Here is a 19,055-nt window from a genome sequence, read left to right on the forward strand (position 1 = left end):
GGTCCTAGGAAAGACAAATTTGTGGGGTGCCTCATACCAGCCCCTTTTTTCCCTCCTCCAGTGTACTCTGCCCCTATTCTAAAATGTAGTGTGTCCTTTATAACGATTCAATAACACTACATATTACACCTCCTGATACCATAAATACTTCTTCATAAACTAAATGCCAGGGTTACATTACATCTACCCTAACCCCTGACTGTGCTGGGCCCCCAAAGTGAAAGGACCGGGGCAAGTGCCCCTCTCGTCCTGCCCAAAAGGCTGAATCACTGTCATTAGTGTCGGTTCAAGAGTGGACCAATGACCCCAAGTTGGGGATGTTAAGTAAAACCAGAAACATCTGCCTCTGGATGTGACTCACTGAGCAATGGCAGGAGGGTAAGTGATGTAAACAGTGATTACATTATTACTGATCAAGGAATGGGAAAAAAAATCTATAGAGAAAAGAAACAAATTTTAGGAAACCATTAGTCATTTACTGGAGAAAGTCTAATCTGGCATCAATGATGGAGCAGAGAGAAAAGGCAAATACTAAGCCGAACAGAGGTCATACACAGGTAACTGGTGTCAAAGCAGAATCTAAAGGAAAACACAGGTCTCACATATGAGAATTGTGTTAGGAAAAAAAACAATCACACCCAGAACTGCAACCAACCTTCAACCTGGCAAAGACAATGCACAAAGATGAGCCACAAGACTATCACGTGAAGACTGAAGCAACAAAACTAAGAAAGAAAAACTAATTTTGCCATGAAGAAGACGGCATCAATAGAAACAAATGTTGAGGTATGATACTAAATGCTTGTAAATCCCTCCATTAAACATTTACCCACGGCCATCTCTGTATCTTCTCTTGTATGACCAACCAAAAACCATTTCACTCTCGCCTTCTGCTGGGCAACCTCACATCATGTGATGTCACAACTGCTTTCCTGAGGTAGCTTTAAAAATACTCATACCATGGCTACCACTGCAACACCCCCTACCCACCATGGAACCCCACAGCCAACAACCACCAGTGGCACACCCAATACCCAATATATCTATTCTTATAAATGCCACCACCCAACACACCCAGAAATACATAACCTGTCCCCTTTTTTAACACAATAATTTATGGTCTCCAACCCTATCTTCATTTCTGTATTAATTTATATTTAAAAAAATAAACGCTTACATATATTTGGTTTGCAATGCTACTTATTACATACTAGTCCTAAAGCCCGTTCACACAGGCCATTTTTTGCAGTACAGCGGTCCCACCCCTTGCGCTCTCTCCCTCCCCCTCTCTTTTGCTCTCTCTCCCCCCCCCCCTCTCTTTTGCTCTCTCTCTCCCCCCTCTCTTTTGAGCTCTCTCTCTCTCCCCCCTCTCTTTTGCGCTCTCTCTCTCCCCCCTTCTCTTTTGCGCTCTCTCTCTCTCCCCTCTCTTTTGCGCTGTCTCTCTCCCCCTCTCTTTTGCTCTCTCCCTCCCCCCCTCTCTTTTGCGCTCTCTCTCCCCCTCTCTTTTGCTCGCTCTTTCTCCCCCTCTCTTTTGCGCTCTCTCTCTCCCCATCTCTTTTGTGCTCTCTCTTCCCCCCATCTCTTTTGAGCTCTCTCTCTCCCCCTTCTCTCTCTCTCCCCTCCTCTCTCTCTCCCCCTTCTCTCTCTCTCCCCTCCTCTCTCTCTCCCCCTCTCTTTTGCTCGCTCTTTCTCCCCCTCTCTTTTGCGCTCTCTCCCCATCTCTTTTGTGCTCTCTCTTCCCCCCATCTCTTTTGAGCTCTCTCTCTCCTCATCTCTTTTGTGCTCTCTCTCCCCCTCTCTTTTGAGCTCTCTCTCCCTCTCTCTCTCCCCCCTCTCCTCTCTCTCCCCTCCTTTCTCTCCCCTCCTCTCTCTCCACCTCTCTCTCTCTCCCCCCTCTCTTTGTGCTTTCTCTCTCTCCCCCTCTTTTGCTCTCTCTCTCTTCCCCCTCTCTTTTGCGCTCTCTCTCCCCTCTATTTTGCGCTCTCTCTCTCCCTCCTCTCTTTTGTGCTCTCTCTCTCTCCCCCCTTTTTTGCTCTCTCTCTCTCCCCCTCTCTTTTGCACTCTTTCTCTCCCCCTCCCTTTTGCGCTCTCTCTCTCCCCCTCTCTTTTGCGCTCTCTCTCTCCCCCTCTCTTTTGCACTCTCTCCCCCTCTCTTCGCACTCTCTCCCCCCTCTTTTGCTCTCTCTCCCCCATCTATTTTGCGCTCTCTCTCCCCTTCTCTTTTGAGCTCTCTCTCTCCCCCCTCTCTCTCTCACCCATCTCTTTTGCACTCTCTCTCCCCCCTCTCTCGCCCCCCTCTCTCTCTCCCTCCCCTCTCTCTCTCCCCCCTCCTCTCTCTCTCCCCTCTCTCTCTCCCCCTCCTCTCTCTCTCCCCCCTCCTCTCTCTCCCCCCTCCTCCTCTCTACTCTCTCTCCCCCTCTCTTTTGCTCTCTCTCTCCCCCCCCTCTTTTGTGCTCTCTCTCCCCCCCTTTTTTGCTCTCTCTCTCTCCCCCCTCTCTTTTGCGCTCTTTCTCTCCCCTCTCTTTTGCACTCTCTCTCCCCCTCTCTTTTGCGCTCTCTCTCTCCCCCTCTCTTTTGTGCTCTCTCTCCCCTCTCTTCGCACTCTCTCCCCCATCTATTTTGTGCTCTCTCTCCCCCTCTATTTTGAGCTCTCTCCCCCATCTCTTTTGCGCTCTCTCTCCCCCTCTCTTTTGAGCTCTCTCACCCATCTCTTTTGCACTCTCTCTCCCCCCTCTCTCTCTCCCTCCCCTCTCTCTCTCCCCCCTCCTCTCTCCCTCCCTCTCTCTCTCCCCCTCCTCTCTCTCTCCCCCTCCTCTCTCTCTCTCCCCCCTCCTCTCTCTCTCTCTCCCCCCTCCTCTCTCTCTCTCTCTCTACCCCCCCTCCTCTCTCTCTCCCCCCTCCTCTCTCTCTCTCTCTCCCCCCCTCCTCTCTCTCTCCCCCCTCCTCACTCTCTCTCCCCCTCCTCTCTCTCTCTCTCCCCCTTCTCTCTCTCTCCCCTCCTCTCTCTCTCCCCCTTCTCTCTCTCTCCCCTCCTCTCTCTCTCCCCCCTCTCTCTCTCTCCCCCCTCTCTCTCTCCCCCCTCTGTCTCCCCCCCTCCTCTCTCTCTCTCCCCCCTCCTCTCTCTCCCCCCTCCTCTCTCTCTCTCTCTCTCTCCATCCTCCTCACTCTCTCCCCCCTCCTCTCTCTCTCCCCCCTCCTCTCTCTCTCTCCCCCCTCCTCTCTCTCATCCCCTCCTCTCTCTCCCCCCTCCTCTCCTCTCTCTCATCCCCTCCTCTCCTCTCTCTCTCCCCCCTCTCTTTTGTGCTCTCTCTCTCCCCCTCTCTTTTGCGCTCTCTCCCCCCTCTCTTTTGCTCTCTCTCCCCCCCTCTCTTTTGCTCTCTCTCCCCCCTCTCTTTTGCTCTCTCTCCCCCCCTCTCTTTTGTGCTCTCTCCCCCCTCTTTTGCTCCCTCTCTCTCCCCCCTCTCTTTTGCGCTCTCTCTCCCATCTCTTTTGCGCTCTCTCCCCCCTCTCCTCTCTCTCTCCCCTCCTTTCTCTCTCTCCCCTCCTCTCTCTCTCTCCCCTCTCTCCACCTCTCCTCTCTCTCTCTCCCCCTCTCTTCGCTCTCTCTCCCCCCTCTCCTCTCTCTCTCTTCCCCCCTCTCCTCTCTCTCTCTCCCCCCCTCTCCTCTCTCTCCCCCCTCTCCTCTCTCTCCCCCCCTCTCCTCTCTCTCGCCCCCTCTCCTCTCCCCCCTCTCCTCTCTCTCTCTCCCCCCTCTCCTCTCTCTCTCCCCCCTCTCCTCTCTCTCTCTCCCCCCCCTCTCCTCTCTCTTTCTCCCCCCTCTCTCCTCTCTATCTGTCCCCCTCTCCCCTCCTCTCTCTCCCCTCCTCTCTCTCCCCTCCTCTCTGTCTGTCTCTCTACCCTCTCTATCTCGCAACCTTGCCTGGCCACGCCCACTACACGACTGACCACGCCCCTTTTACAGCCATTCACGTCCGGTCACGCCCACTTCTGCCACAGATTAGATCAGCTAGGGAGTAGGACTCAAAGGCCAGGTGTGTTTGTCCTCGTGCTGTCTCTACTGCGCATGACAGCTTCGGACAAACACACTTGGCCTTTTATATAATAGGATATAGCAAAAAAAGAGATACAATGCAAGTCATGGAATATTGTTTATCATATATAGGGCAGAGATAAAGTGATACATCAATGACAAAGTCTAATCTGTAGAAAGATTTATAAATTTTGTCATATAATTTGGAAGATACTTTCCTTGTTTATACAATTTTTCCTATGTATATTAAAGGGACAGTCTACACCAGAATTTTTATTGTTTTAAAAGATAGATAATCCCTTTATTACCCATTTCCCAGTTTTGCATAACCAACACAGTTTTAATAATATAATTTTAACCTCTGTGATTATTTTGTATCTAAGCCTCTGCAAACTGCCCCTTTTTTCAGTTCTTTTGACAGACTTGCAGTCTAGCCAATCAGTGCCTGCTCCCAGATTACTTCACGTGCACGAGCACAGTGTTATCTATATGAAATATGTGAACTAACACCCTCTAGTGGTGAAAAACTGTTAAAATGCAATCTGAAAGAGTTTCAAGGTCTAAGAAATTAGCATATGAACCTCCTAGGTTAAGCTTTCAACTAAGAATACCAAGAGAACAAAGCAAAATTGGTGATAAAAGTAAATTGGAAAATTGTTTAAAATTACATGTTCTATCTGAATCATGAAAGTTTATTGTGGCCTAGACTGTCCCTTTAATAACTGAATCACAATACTTCAGTTGATTGGTAAATGTATCAATGAGTTTAATGATATATAACGAAGTTAGTAAAAGAACAAAAATAGTCAATAATGCAAAAATAACATCCTTTACCACATTACATGAAATATACCAGCTCACTTCATGATTAATAAAGGAAAAAAATGAATCATAATGCCTTATATGTAAGCTTTCAGTAGTATTAGATAGAAAAAATGCTGCTTATATGAGTTCAAAGCATTGCATTCAAAAACACACTTTCAAATGTGCTGGTCTCTCTCCTACTACCCATTGGAAGATTGATTTTTTTTAACTGCCTCTTTAATGTAGCAACTCTATAACCAATATTACAGTACTGACATTTTCAGTGTAGGTGGCAGTTTCAAAAGGCAAAGTGGCTATTTCAAATGACAAAATAAAGGTCAAGGAGATATTTATTAATAGTGTTCTAAACTCCAGCAGATTAAAGGGATCATTCGGAATGCATTAAAAAAGGGGAAAATGTATCATAGCTGCACCATGATAAATTTAGATTATGGGGCCTATTTATGAAACGTCTGTCCGACATGATCCGATCAGCGGATCAGGTCCGACAGACATCGCTGAATGCGGAGAGCAATACACTCTCCACATTCAGCATTGCACCAGCAACTCTTGCTGAACTGCTGGTGCAATGCCGCCCCCCTGCAGATTTGCGGCCAGCCGGCCACTAGCAGGAGGTGTCAATCAACCCGATCGTATTGGATCGGGTTGATTTCACGCTATCTCTGTCCGCCTCCTCAGAGCAGGCAGACAGGATATGGAGCAGCGGTCTTTAGACCGATGCTTCATAACTGGTGTTTCTGGCAAGTCTGAAGTCTCTCCAGAAACACCGGGCATCAAGCTTCATACGGCGCTTGATAAATGGGCCCCTATAGGTTAAAGGGACACTCAGGTTAAATTTCATTTTCATGATTCAGATACAGCATGTAATTTTAAACAACTTTCCAATTTACTTCCATTAAAAAAAAATGTGCACAGTCTTTTATATTTACAATTTTTGAGTCACCAGATCCTACCGAGCATGTGCAAGAATTCACATACGTATATGCATTTGTGATTGGCTGATTGCTGTCACATGGTACAAGGGGAGTGGAAATATATATAACTTTGAAATTTGTTATAAAAAAATCTACTACTCATTTGAAGTTCAGACTAAGTGCTATTGCATTGTCTTGTTATCTTGCATTTGTTGATTATGCAAATCTAATGTGTTGACTTGTTGAGGCAACTGCCCAGTGACATGTCCTCCCAAGTCTGGGGTCTTCTCTAGTCGTCTTGCTGATTATTAATTCTAATCTATCTTGATGCCAATCCAGGGTACTCTATGTGCGTTCAGGCAATTCAGGCAATTAGCTGAATACATTGAGACATTATTAGGTGGTTCCAATACCTAGTGATCAGGGGCGTATTAAGACATAGGCCAACAAGGCCGGTGCCTAGGGCAGCACAAAACCTAAATACGCCCCTGCTAGTGATTAACTCCTCTTTTTCTTATCTGTTTAATGTGTTATAAGTATCAGATTATATGTGTGTTTGCCTTCAAATTATTCATCTTGGATTTCCAATGTGCAGAATTGGTTTTTAAGTGCAGGTAATCCTACAAATGAAAGTGTCTATTTGACTTTGCTAGACCTCTTTACTTTATATACAGTATATTTTGTGTATTTTAGATATTTTGAATTTGTTTCTTTATTTTGCTTAAAGCTTTTTTTTCTTTATAAGTTTAATAAAGACAATATACTAAAAAAAAAGGGTGAAATGTAGATTGCTTTAACCATACCCCATATGCAGAATATTGTACAGATAGGGCATAATAACAGAACTTTATTGATAATTTCCCACCCCATCACTGTAGCCTGTGAAATCTTATCTATTCTAAATTATACAGTTGAACCTGCTGGCTGAAACATAAAAGCTATCAAGCCGCAAATAAATCATAAAATTATCAGGTGACCTTTACAATCAATAAATATATGACTTTATTTGAATTATACTCTGTTGCTGCCAATCATTTTGGCCCAGTTATGGAGCGAGATTACTGAATAACCAGGGACGCACCTTATAAAACCAGGACTGACTTGGCGTGTGGGTAATCAGCTGGCATCATGCAGACCCTAGGGATCAAAGCTTTTTGTGTTTTCATACTGATACACATATCTAGCGGAGTGATTGTGAAGGTAAGAGATAACAGGTAGTATGTGAGTTTGTTGTATTTGTATTGAGAACTTGCATATTGAATTATCTCCATCATGCACTATAATGAATCATCTTGTTTAAATGATACCAATGTAACCATTATGCTTGTTCTATACATACCAATACTTTCTAACCTCAGAAATTCAGTTAATTAGATATTAATATGGGGACAAAGTCTAATTCTTAATTCCTTATAACTTAAAGACACAGTCCACTTGATTTTTTTTATTGCTTAAAGGAATAATAAACCCAATTTTTTTTTCTTTCATGGTTTAGATAAAGGAGCAATTTCAAGCAACATTGTTATTTACTCTAATTTTTTCTTCATTCTCTTGCTATCTTTATTTAAAAAGCAAGAATGTAAAGCTTAGGAGCCAGCCCATTTTTGCTTCAGCACCCTGGATAGCGCTTGCTTATTGGTGGCTTCATTTAAACACCAAGCGCTACCCAGGTGCTGAACCAAAAATGGTCTGGCTCCTAAGCTTTACATTGCTGCTTTAAATAAAGATAGCAAGGGATTGAAGAAAAATTGATCATAGGAGTAAATTACAAAGTTGCTTACAATTGCGTGCATCTCTCTGAATCATTAAAGAAAAAACTTGTTTTTTTTATCCCTTTACTACTAATTCTCCAGTTTTGCACAACCAAAATTGTTATATTAATGTATTTATAACCTGTAAGTTTACCTGTTTCTAAGCCCCTGCAGGCTGCCCCTTATCTCTGTGCTTTTTATTAGCTTTTTAAATCTTGCACAATAGCCAGACAGTGCTAGTTCATGTGTGCCATATAGAAAACATTGTGCTCACTCCTGCAGAGAATGATAATGGTTATACTAGAACCGCACTGATTGGCTAAAATGCAAGAATGTAACAAGCACTAAGATAAAGGGGGAGGCTGCAGATTTCAAGTAGACTGTCCCTTTAAACAATTACATAAACATATGCCTCTACAGATTACCGCATAGATATATTTCACAACAGGAAAACTCTCCAGTTAGTACACTGATGCCAAATCATGCATGGGGAAACACACAAAAATATCTTCTGAAAAACACTATGCCAGGGTTGTGCAATGGTCTGGGGTAACATTATGGTTCCTCCATGTAGTTTATAAGCTCCTCCCCCTGTAAACAGAGCCAACCGTGTAGTTTATAAGCTCCTCCCCCTGTAAACAGAGCCAACCGTGGAGGAGCTGTTGTTTTTAGAATTATTCTATGGAATTCATTACTAATGTTGCCAGAAGTTTATATTATTTAGTGAATCATTTTCATAAAGAAATTAGTTGTGATGACAAGGAGTGAGAGAATCAATGCCAGTGCAAATATTTATATCTGCTCCACTAAAATGCCCTCCAGCCTCTAATCACTTCATCACCCCAGTTCCTATTTTATTCTAGGGAACCCCCATGCACCTCTGTAGTGTTTGAGTAACATAGAGAACATGGGAGTCCAACATAAACCTTTCATTTTACTTCTGTTATTGTTATCATTTGTTAAAACTTACCTTCTCTCTGTGAAAGCATACTGAGGTAGCATGAGGAGCGTGCATGTATCAGGAGAACAATATGGCTGCAATGGTTGCAACAATGTGATACATAAATTGTTCAAGATAAATACACACTGCAGGGCCAACCTCAGAGTGTTCTTATAGATAGGAACTAAAGTTCAACAAAAGATCCCAGTTTTATTTCATAAGTAAATTGTAACATTTTTTTATAACCGTGCTCTGTCTGAATCATGAACATTTAGGACTAGATTACGAGTGGAGCACAAACATTCGCACCTGTGAATTAAGGGGTTTATTTTGAGGGTTTTGCACTCATTGGTCTTACTGCTCGTATTATGAGTTGAAAATAAACACAATCGCAATTGTGATTTACGGTAGAATGATTACCGTGACTTCAGAGCTCTGGTTAACTTTTCGTGAAAGATAAAAGTGTCATAAAACTCATCAAAATTACATTACAAGGTACACTTACACTCATATTAACACTATCTAATAAAGAGAGAGATCCCTGAGCCCAAAACCGAAGGATCAATATAGGTTTAAAACAGAGGTTTTAATGTTGTACATTAGATGAATAATGATTGGTACATTTAGGTGGGAGGAGGTGCCTTACCTCTCTTGAGATAGAGTATAAACCGGCTCCTTGATCCTCACACCCACATCTTTGACAAAGCACCAGAAGGGCATGAAACGCGTCAGATGATGTCACCCCCGTATGTACCTACGCTCCAGGTCACTGTCTGTTTCACTGATGTGTTTTATTTAAAGTGAATTAAAAAGCATGTTTTATCCTTATTTCCTCCAGCAGTGTGATGCCTCTGTTTTAAACCTCTATTGATCCTTCGGTTTTGGGCTCAGGGAACCCTCTCTTTGCTGTATATTTACCGCTACTAGCCACAGCTTCTCAGCGTTTAAGCTCCAGGCGTGACACTGAAACGGTTCCCTCCATCCATGTAGGATGTCACACGGTCGACCAGCACTACCTTCTATGTGTTTTATATATATATAGAGCTACATATAATTATATATATATATATAGGTATAGATATATATTGTACCAAAAAACTATCAGATATACTGTATGTAGAAATATGTATTTATGAATAAATAGAATATGTTCTTCTATGTGAAGAACATTGGAATGTGAACTATTCATTTTTTCATGTCGGGTTAATCGCGCCCTTAATTTTTTTATTTCCGTGCACCTTTAAGAATAATTGCTAAAATGTTTGTGTTGAACAATAAGAAAATAATTGAGATTTTGAGGGGAGGCTGTTTAGAAAGCGCACAATGAGTTTTTAGATGTCATTCAGTACTCAAGTTTCTGAGGGGAGTTGCGAATAAACTGCTGAGCTGAGGGACGGAGGCTAACAGCGAGATGAAAGACTCCTATTGCCCTATGCAGAAAATGCCCCTAAATCTGGAATCCGTATGAAAATAAAAGATACTTCTATTATCTAATTTGCTTTATCTATAGATATCCATTGTTGAAAAGTATATTCTCAGTAGCAGCAATGTACCACTGGGAGCTAGCTGGTGATTTGTAGCTGCATATGCCTCTTGTCATAGTGGGTGTCAGCAGAACACATAGGGGGAGCCAATGACAAGGGGCATATATGTGCAGCCACCAATCGGCAGCAAGCTCCCATCAGTGCATTGCTTCTTCTGGGCCTATCTAGGTATGCTTCTCAACAAAGGATACAAACAGAACAAAGACAATTAGATTACAGAAGCAAATTGGTAAGTTGTTTAAAATTGCATGCTCTATCTGAATCCTGAAAGTTTAATTTTAACTTTACTATCCCTTTATGGTTTATTTAGTTATTGAGTTGGAGGGTACCATTAAGTGTTTATTAAGCTGGGGTGTCCTGGGTCAGAGGATACCCCTAATGTAGGGAAGATGCTGGTACCAAAAAGTATTTGTATGAGAATTGTCTGCTACTAAAACTATTAAAGAGACATTACACGTTAAAAACCAATATAAAATGTTTAAATGATGGGTAATGGACAAAATAACTATACTTTCATAATTTTCTACCCATTTTCCTGTAATCTTTCCTTTAAAATTGTAAGCTTTCTAGTTTCACTGAGTTTCAATAAACTGATACTCACTGCCATGTTACAACTTATCCTATGATTTAGCTTTTTCATCTCATATTCCCTGCTGAGGTCAGTTAGTGACATTTAGAAATGAGCTGATAAAGTAACTATCACGGTTCCTTTGCTATTGCTGTATTCATAACAACCATTCGCCTAGATTACGAGTTTTGCGGTAACAGGGGTGCGGTGCTAACGAGCTGGTTTTTTTCACCGATCCCTTAACACAACGCTGGTATTACAGGTTTTTTTAAACCTGGCGTTAGCCGCAAAAAGGTGAGAGTAGAGCAGAATTTAGCTCCACATCTCACCTCAATACCAGCATTGTTTACGGTAGCGGTAAGCTGGCTAAAGGTGCTCGTGCACGATTTCCCCATAGGAAACAATGGGGCTGAGTCGGCTGAAAAAAATCCTAACACCTGCAAAAAAGCATCGTTCAGCTTCTAACGCAGCCCCATTGATTCCTATGGGGAAACACATTTATGTCTACACCTAACACCCTAACATGAACCCCAAGTCTAAACACCCCTAATCTTACACTTATTAACCCCTAATCTGCCGTCCCCGACATCGTCGCCACCTACATTATAATTATTAAACCCTACTCTGCCGCTCCGGACACAGCCGCCACCTAGATTATCCCTATGAACCCCTATTCTTATGCCCCCAACATCGCCGAACCCTACATTGTATTTATTTACCCGTAATCTGCCCCCCCAACGTCGCCGCAACCTAACTACACTTCTTAACCCCTAAACTGCCGCCGCCAACGTCGCCGCCACTATAATAAAGTTATTAACCCCTAAACCTAAATCTAACCCTATCCCTAACACCCCCCTAATTTAAATATAATTAAAATAAATCTAAAAAAATAACTACAATAAACTAAATTAATCCTATTTAAAACTAAATACTTACCTATAAAATAAACCCTAAGCTAGCTACAATATAACTAGTTACATTGTAGCTAGCTTAGGATTTATTTTTATTTTACAGGCAAGTTTGTATTTATTTTAACTAGGGTACAATAGTTATTAAATAGTAATTAACTATTTAATAACTACATAGTTAAAATAAGTACAAATTTACCTGTAAAATAAATCCTAACCTAAATTACAATTAAACCTAACACTACACTATAATTAAATTAATTACATAAATTAACTACAATTAAAATAAATAAACTAAAGTACGGAAAAAAAAAACCCCACTAAATTACAGAAAATAAAAAAATAATTACAAGAGTTTTAAACTAATTACACCTACTCTAATCCCCCTAATAAAATAAAAAAGCCCCCCAAAATAAAAAAATCCCTACCCTATACTAAATTACAAATAGCCCTTAAAAGGGCCTTTTGTGGGGCATTGCCCCAAAGTAATCAGCTCTTTTACCTGTAAAAAAAAGACAATACCCCCCAACATTAAAACCCACCACCCACACACCCAACCCTACTCTAAAACCCACCCAATCCCCCCTTAAAAAAACCTAACACTGCCCCCTTGAAGATCACCCTACCTTGAGACGTCTTCAACCAGCCGGGCACAAGTGGACCTCCAGAGGGGCAGAAGTCTTCATCAAATCCAGGCAGAAGAGGTCCTCCAAGTGGCAGAAGTCTTCATCCAAGCGGAATCTTCTATCTTCATCCATCCGGAGCGGAGCTGGTTTATCTTCAATCCAGCCGACGCGGAGCATCCTCTTCAAACGAAGTCCAAGCGAAGAATGAAGGTTCCTTTAAAGGAATGAAGGTTCCTTTAAATGACGTCATCCAAGATGACGTCCCTTGAATTCCGATTGGCTGATAGGATTCTATCAGCCAATCGGAATTAAGGTAGGAAAAATCCTATTGGCTGATCTAATCAGCCAATAGGATTGATCTCACATTCTATTGGCTGTTCCAATCAGCCAATAGAATGCAACCTCAATCCTATTGGCTGATTGGATCAGCCAATAGGATTTTTCCTACCTTAATTCCTATTGGCTGATAGAATCCTATCAGCCAATCGGAATTCAAGGGACACCATCTTGGATGACGTCATTTAAAGGAACCTTCATTCTTCGCTTGGACTTCATTTGAAGCGGATGCTCCGCGTCGGCTGGATTGAAGATGGACCCGCTCCGCTCCGGATGGATGAAGATAGAAGATGCCGCCTGGATGAAGACTTCTGCCGCTTGGAGGACCTCTTCTGCCCGGATCGGATGAAGACTTCTGCCACTCTGGAGGTCCACTTGTGCCCGGCTGGGTGAAGACGTCTCAAGGTAGGGTGATCTTCAAGGGGGTAGTGTTAGGTTTTTTTAAGGGGGGATTGGGTGGGTTTTAGAGTAGGGTTTGGTGTGTGGGTGGTGGGTTTTAATGTTGGGGGGTTTGTCTTTTTTTTGCAGGTAAAAGAGCTAATTACTTTGGGGCAATGCCCTGCAAAAGGCCCTTTTAAGGGGTTTTTGTAATTTAGTATAGGGTAGGGAATTTTTTTAATTTGGGGGCTTTTATATTTTATTAGGGGGATTAGAGTAGGTGTAATTAGTTTAAAATTCTTGTAATTATTTTTTTATTTTCTGTAATTTAGTGGGGGGGTTTCGTACTTTAGTTTAGTTTAATTTTAATTGTAGTTAATTGTAGTTAGTTTATGTAATTAATTTAATTATAGTGTAGTGTTAGGTTTAATTGTAATTTAGGTTAGGATTTATTTTACAGGTAAATTTGTATTTATTTTAACTAGGTAGCTATTAAATAGTTAATAACTATTTAATAACTATTGTACCTAGTTAAAATAAATACAAACTTGCCTGTAAAATAAATATAAACCCTAAGCTAGCTACAATGTAACTATTAGTTAGTTATATTGTAGCTATATTATGGTTTATTTTATAGGTATTTAGTTTTAAATAGGATTAATTTATTTAATTGTAGTAATTTTATTTCGTTTTATTTAAATTATATTTAAATTAGGGCGGTTAGACTTAGGGTTAGACTTAGGTTTAGAGGTTAATTAATTTAATATAGTAGCGGCGACGTTGGGGGCGGCAGATTAGGGGTTAATAAATGTAGATAGGTGTCGGCGATGTTAGGGACGGCAGATTAGGGGTTAATAAAATGTAACTAGTGTTTGCGAGGCGGGAGTGCGGCGGTTTAGGGGTTAATATATTTATTACAGTGGCGGCGATGTCCTGTTGGCAGATTAGGGGTTAAAAATTTTATTTAAGTGTTTGAGATGTGGGGGGGCCTCGGTTTAGGGGTTAATAGGTAGTTTATGGGTGTTAGTGTACTTTTTAGCACTTTAGTTAAGAGTTTTATGTTACGGCTTTAGCCCATAAAACTCTTAACTACTTACTTTTAAATGCGGTAGGAGTCTTGACAGGAGAGGGTCTACCACTCACCGGTGTTAAGCAAATCCCATTAAAAAGATAGGATACGCAATTGACGTAAGGGGATTTGCGGTATGCTCGAGTCGAGGAAGAAAAGTGAGCAATACACCTGTACCTGCCAGACTCGTAATACCAGCGGGCGCTAAAAAGCAGCGTTGGGACCTCTCAACGCTGCTTTTTAAGGCTAACAAAAGACTCGTAATCTATCAGATTGTTTGCACACTTTATTGTGGCAATAAATACCAATTGTTATTAACCCCCAGCTGCCATCAAGTGTGTGTTGCTTTGGGAGGATTTTGATCACATGAGAACTATTGATAGCAAAGAGGTTGTCACCCTGTAGAGTTACAATTGGTCTCTACAGTTCCTCAGGTACACATTATATACCTAGAATTAACACAAGAACCAAAAGGAAAGGTTGATAGGGGTGCTGATATCACAACAAAAGGTTAATAGTAAAGATGTATAATGTGCAAATCGCACAATATACCTATTAGGGAATAATAAAGTCCCTTAGGTGCCGATAGTCAATGGATATGGATTAATCACAGTTCCTCAGCAGGTTGTAAACGGGTGCACTCCTCTTTTCACAGATACTGTGGTTGGATACAACTTGACAATTATATCTAATAAACAAAAGAGAGGCACCTCATGTGTGTATCTGTAGTCCAAATTCAATTGTATATTGTATCAAGCAAACAGGGTACTCACATTTGAGAAGAGGACCCCTATGTGCTGTTAGACGCAGGCTGATATCTTAGAGGTGTATCAGCTCACCCACTCCCGGGAGCTGCAACTGTCCCAGGGATCCTTTAGGTTACAATTCAATGGCAGATGTATAGGCTTGAATATAAAAAGCTTGTGCACACTGGTCGTTTAGCAAGTTTATTAAAACAAATTAAAATAAATTAAAAACAAACCAGTGTATAGAAACTGGGTGCATCCAAATGATATTCCAGCTCATGCAACGCGTTTCTCAGCAGATGTCTGATGAAATAGCTCATGGCTGAGAAACTTCAAACTTCTCAAATGTGAGTACCCTGTTTTCTTGATACAATTTACAATTGAATTTGAACTACAGATACACACATGAGGCGCCTCTCTTCTGTTTATTAGACACATTATATACCCCAGGGTACTACTGAGCATTATGGAAGTAACTATACAAAGCCAGTGCAATTTTTCCTTACATTTTTCAGGATGGAGATTTCACCTTCTCATTGGATTCAGTGAAGGCGCTACAGAAAGTTTTGGACCAGCAGGTGACCAAACTCGAGAAGGTATTGCCTAAGCATGAACACTGGTCAGCTGAGAAACTGTGTGCATTGAACTTGCTACCCAAAGAATTTGCCCCTGTGTGCGACAGTGCCAATGCTCAGGATGTGTTTGACAGATTAGGTAATTCATTTATTTATCATACAGTTTATATATATAGGTTTTCTGTTATATTAAAGGGACAGTCAACACCAGAATTTTTGTTGTTTAAAAAGATAGAAAATCCCTTTAAATTCCCCAGTTTTGCATAACCAACACAGTTATAATAATACACATTTTACCTCTGTAATTACCTTGTATCTAAGCCTCTGCAAACTGCCCCCTTATTACAGTTCTTTTGACAGACTTGCATTTTAGCCAATCAGTGCTCACTCCTAGGTAACTTCACGTGCATGAGCTCAATGTTATCTATATGAAACACACGAACAAATGCCTTCTAGTGGTGAAAAACTGTCAAATTGCATTCAGACTAGAGGTGGCCTTCAAGGTCTAAAAAATTGACATATGACCCTCCTAGGTTTAGTTTCAATTAAGAAAACCAAGAGAACAAAGCTAAATTGGTGAGAAAAGTAAATTGGAAAGTTGTTTAAAATTACATGCCCTATTTGAATCATGAAAGGCTTTTTTTTACTTGACTGTCCTTTTAACGGGACTAGCTGGAGTCTAAATGATCTTTTTATAGATTATTTCTTCTAATTTATTATTATATTATATCTTTTGTTTCAGAAAAAATTGCCATGGAACCGGACATTTGTGAAGTCTGTGCTATGGCTGCGTGTTCTGGGTGTTGATGGGGTTCAGGGCGATTATTTTCAAACATCTCCTGTCTCATGTCAAATAAAGTCAGCAAAACTCAGTGTGTTAATTATATTTGTAAAACTGGACAATGCAATCAGATCTTCTATTAATATGAAAATAATTGAGCAAACCTAATCAGTACAAACACAATATGTCAGGATAAAATGTAAAATAAAAATATATGTTTGAAAACAAATAAGTTCAATTTGCCTTTCATTTACAGATTTCCAAGTGTGGTAATGTTTAGTGCTACTAATCACAAAATACTGGACCGTTTTGATACTCATAGCATTCCACATAGTGCAAGGCAGTGTCAATGGTGTGTCCTGGCTGGTATATGTGCCTGGGTGTTGATTCCAGGAGTGGATATATACCACATACCTTCTGCAATAGACACAATAAGATACCTCATTGGAAAGAGGAGATTGTTCATTGACATCAGCCATGGTAAAGGGACAGTTTACTCAAAACGTTTCTCTTCTTTAATTTGTTCCCTATGATCCACTTTACCTACGGGAGTGTATTAAATTGTTAACAAGTATTTCCATTGCCCTTATATTGGAATTTGAAATAGTTTATTAAGTGTGTGGTATCCCCACCCATCCTGAAAGTTTTTGGCCTTGAGGCCAAGCTGTGTTAACACAGCCAGTAGAAAAAATTACACTCCCAGTGGGTTATAGAAGAGATAAGGAAATAAAATGTTAATTTTCCATTGTTCTCTCAAAGTATTGGTGTTTGGTTTATGCAACAACTGTTGATAACACCTAGGTGCCCAACACTAGGGGGCGCTATAATATGGCAGATAAAATGGGTGATTTATTAATAAAAAGTATAAGGATCTAAGCGATACTGAGCCCTCGCTTTAATTTTAGTCACACATGTGGTCATTATCTGTTCATTTTCTGTACACTACTAGTAATGATTTTCTTGTACACTTGCTCTGTTTTTGTTTTGTATTTGTTTTTGAAAATAATAAAAATTATTTGATGGAAAAAGTATAAGGATCTATTTCATGTGTGACAATCTGTGAGTATAGTGTAATTATAATAGGTAAGTTATCACAATGTGACCTGTATAGGTAGTATACATATACATAAATCACAGACATACAACCAGATGATTTCAGTCATCAGTCATAAGCACCAATTGTTAGTAAAACACTTAGTTGAGTCTTTATGGGGGCTTATGACACAAGTTTCAATTATCAAAATTGGCCTGGTATATTCATCATTTGTAGTAACTCATATGAGTATGACAATCCAAATGTAGTCATTGAAAATCAATTCTGAAGATTTCATTTTATGGTAAAATTCACAATATTATTTTTAATGCACACATACTATTCACACATTCACACAACCATAGTTATAGTTCACAACGTCATGTTGACGTGCTCACATACTTTTACAGGTTGTGATTGTCCCCTAAGCATATATCCAATGGTGCATTTATTAATATTTATTTTTTGTAACACACTCTTCTACGGAGTATAACCAATTGTGCACTATTTAACATCACGCACTCACTACACAATTACATTCTTCAATATCCCGTATTCATTGACACTTTTTTGCAATTATTATTATTTTGGAAACACACCCCTTTACGGAGAATAACCAATAGCGTATTCTCTATTATCACGCACTCAGTGATACACTACACAAGGTCTTGATGACAAGCTCACAACCCCCACAGGACGTGGACGTTTCTCAAAGACATACCCAATCACGCATTAACTCTCATTTCTTGTTTCACATCCTCCTAAGGTGTATACCCAATCACGCACTTCCTATCATTAACTGACACACCCCTCTGATCATGCCGTAGTTCAGAGTAAGGTGTCATTGCACTAACAAGCTACAATCGGTTAAGAAACCTACATCAGTTTGTAAATAAGGTACCTTTTCCAACTACGCTAATAGTCTTTTATGAAACATTAACAACCCTAACATATAGTGTTTCATAGACCAATTGAACACAAAAAACTGCACTTAGATTGTGAAAAATAAAAAAACATAACAATGATATATACATGTATCAGTTGAAAACCTATTGTCCCTAGATCTTGGTTAGCTTTAAGGTTTGCACATATATTATCATAACATAATTATCAAGGCTTGGACTCATTCAAAGAGAGTGGAATAGGACCATTTTTTAAAAATGTGCACAAACATCCATCCCTATGGAGCCAACCATTTGTTTATTGTATATTTTATTTGTGGCTGCACGTTACTATGTTCTTTTATTTTATTTTATCTATATTTAATTTTTAATGGTTTATTATGAGGCAACAATGTAATGATGATCTTTCGGGTGTTTGGTATCATGTATAATAATAGTTTGTTTTCTATGTAAAATGTTATATCCAATATATGCAGGACTTTGATACTTCAGTCAATTGTTGATTAAGTATAATTGCTGAAACATGTGGTGGAAGGGGTTATCAGGCTTACCTACAGTTTTAAAAGCCAGAGCTTCCATTAGTTGAACAGATGCCTGAGGAAACAGCCAGGTGGGCTGAGAAACGCGTTGCAATCTGTTACAACATTTGTTTTTATGTTTTTGGGTGAAGTCCTTACACCCTTTTGTTTTTATCAACCATTTTAATAAATATGTTGTATTATATGGAAGCCTGTCTTACCTACCACACCACTTGGATATCCTGGATCCCAACATCCTATTGCAGGATCAGTGTAGTTGGGTCACTGTGATTCCCCAGCTGGCGTCAATTAGCACATTGGTGCAGCTCCCTTTGTGAGTATCATTTTATTACAAGATCTGTTTTATTACTAATTTTGCAGTGTTGCACTGGGAGGCACGCTCTCTCTTTGTGATCCTTTTCACAGATTCCTGTGTTTGGTTTATGGACAGATATAAGATAAAGAAGCAGGTATATGTACACAATGTGATAAAGTAGTGAGATCTGATTATACCTACAGATATAAGATAAAGACACATGTATATGTACACAATGTGATACAGTAATGAGATCTGAATATACCTACAGATATAAGATAAAGACACATGTATA

At 40.3% G+C, this 19,055-nt stretch overlaps 1 protein-coding gene across 1 annotated transcript; it reads left to right on the forward strand.

The window, feature by feature from the left end:
* Window positions 1-6,897: 6,897 nt before the first annotated feature.
* Window positions 6,898-17,019, forward strand: LOC128638779 (guanylin). The gene is made up of 3 exons (XM_053690915.1): window positions 6,898-6,969; window positions 15,151-15,349; window positions 15,953-17,019. The coding sequence occupies exons 1-3, from the start codon at window positions 6,898-6,900 to the stop codon at window positions 16,015-16,017; spliced, it is 336 nt and encodes a 111-aa protein (XP_053546890.1). The 3' UTR covers window positions 16,018-17,019.
* The last annotated feature ends 2,036 nt before the right edge of the window (window positions 17,020-19,055 follow it).

This window comes from Bombina bombina, chromosome 8 (assembly GCF_027579735.1).
Source record: "Bombina bombina isolate aBomBom1 chromosome 8, aBomBom1.pri, whole genome shotgun sequence".
In the NCBI taxonomy this organism is placed as follows: Eukaryota; Metazoa; Chordata; class Amphibia; order Anura; family Bombinatoridae; genus Bombina; species Bombina bombina.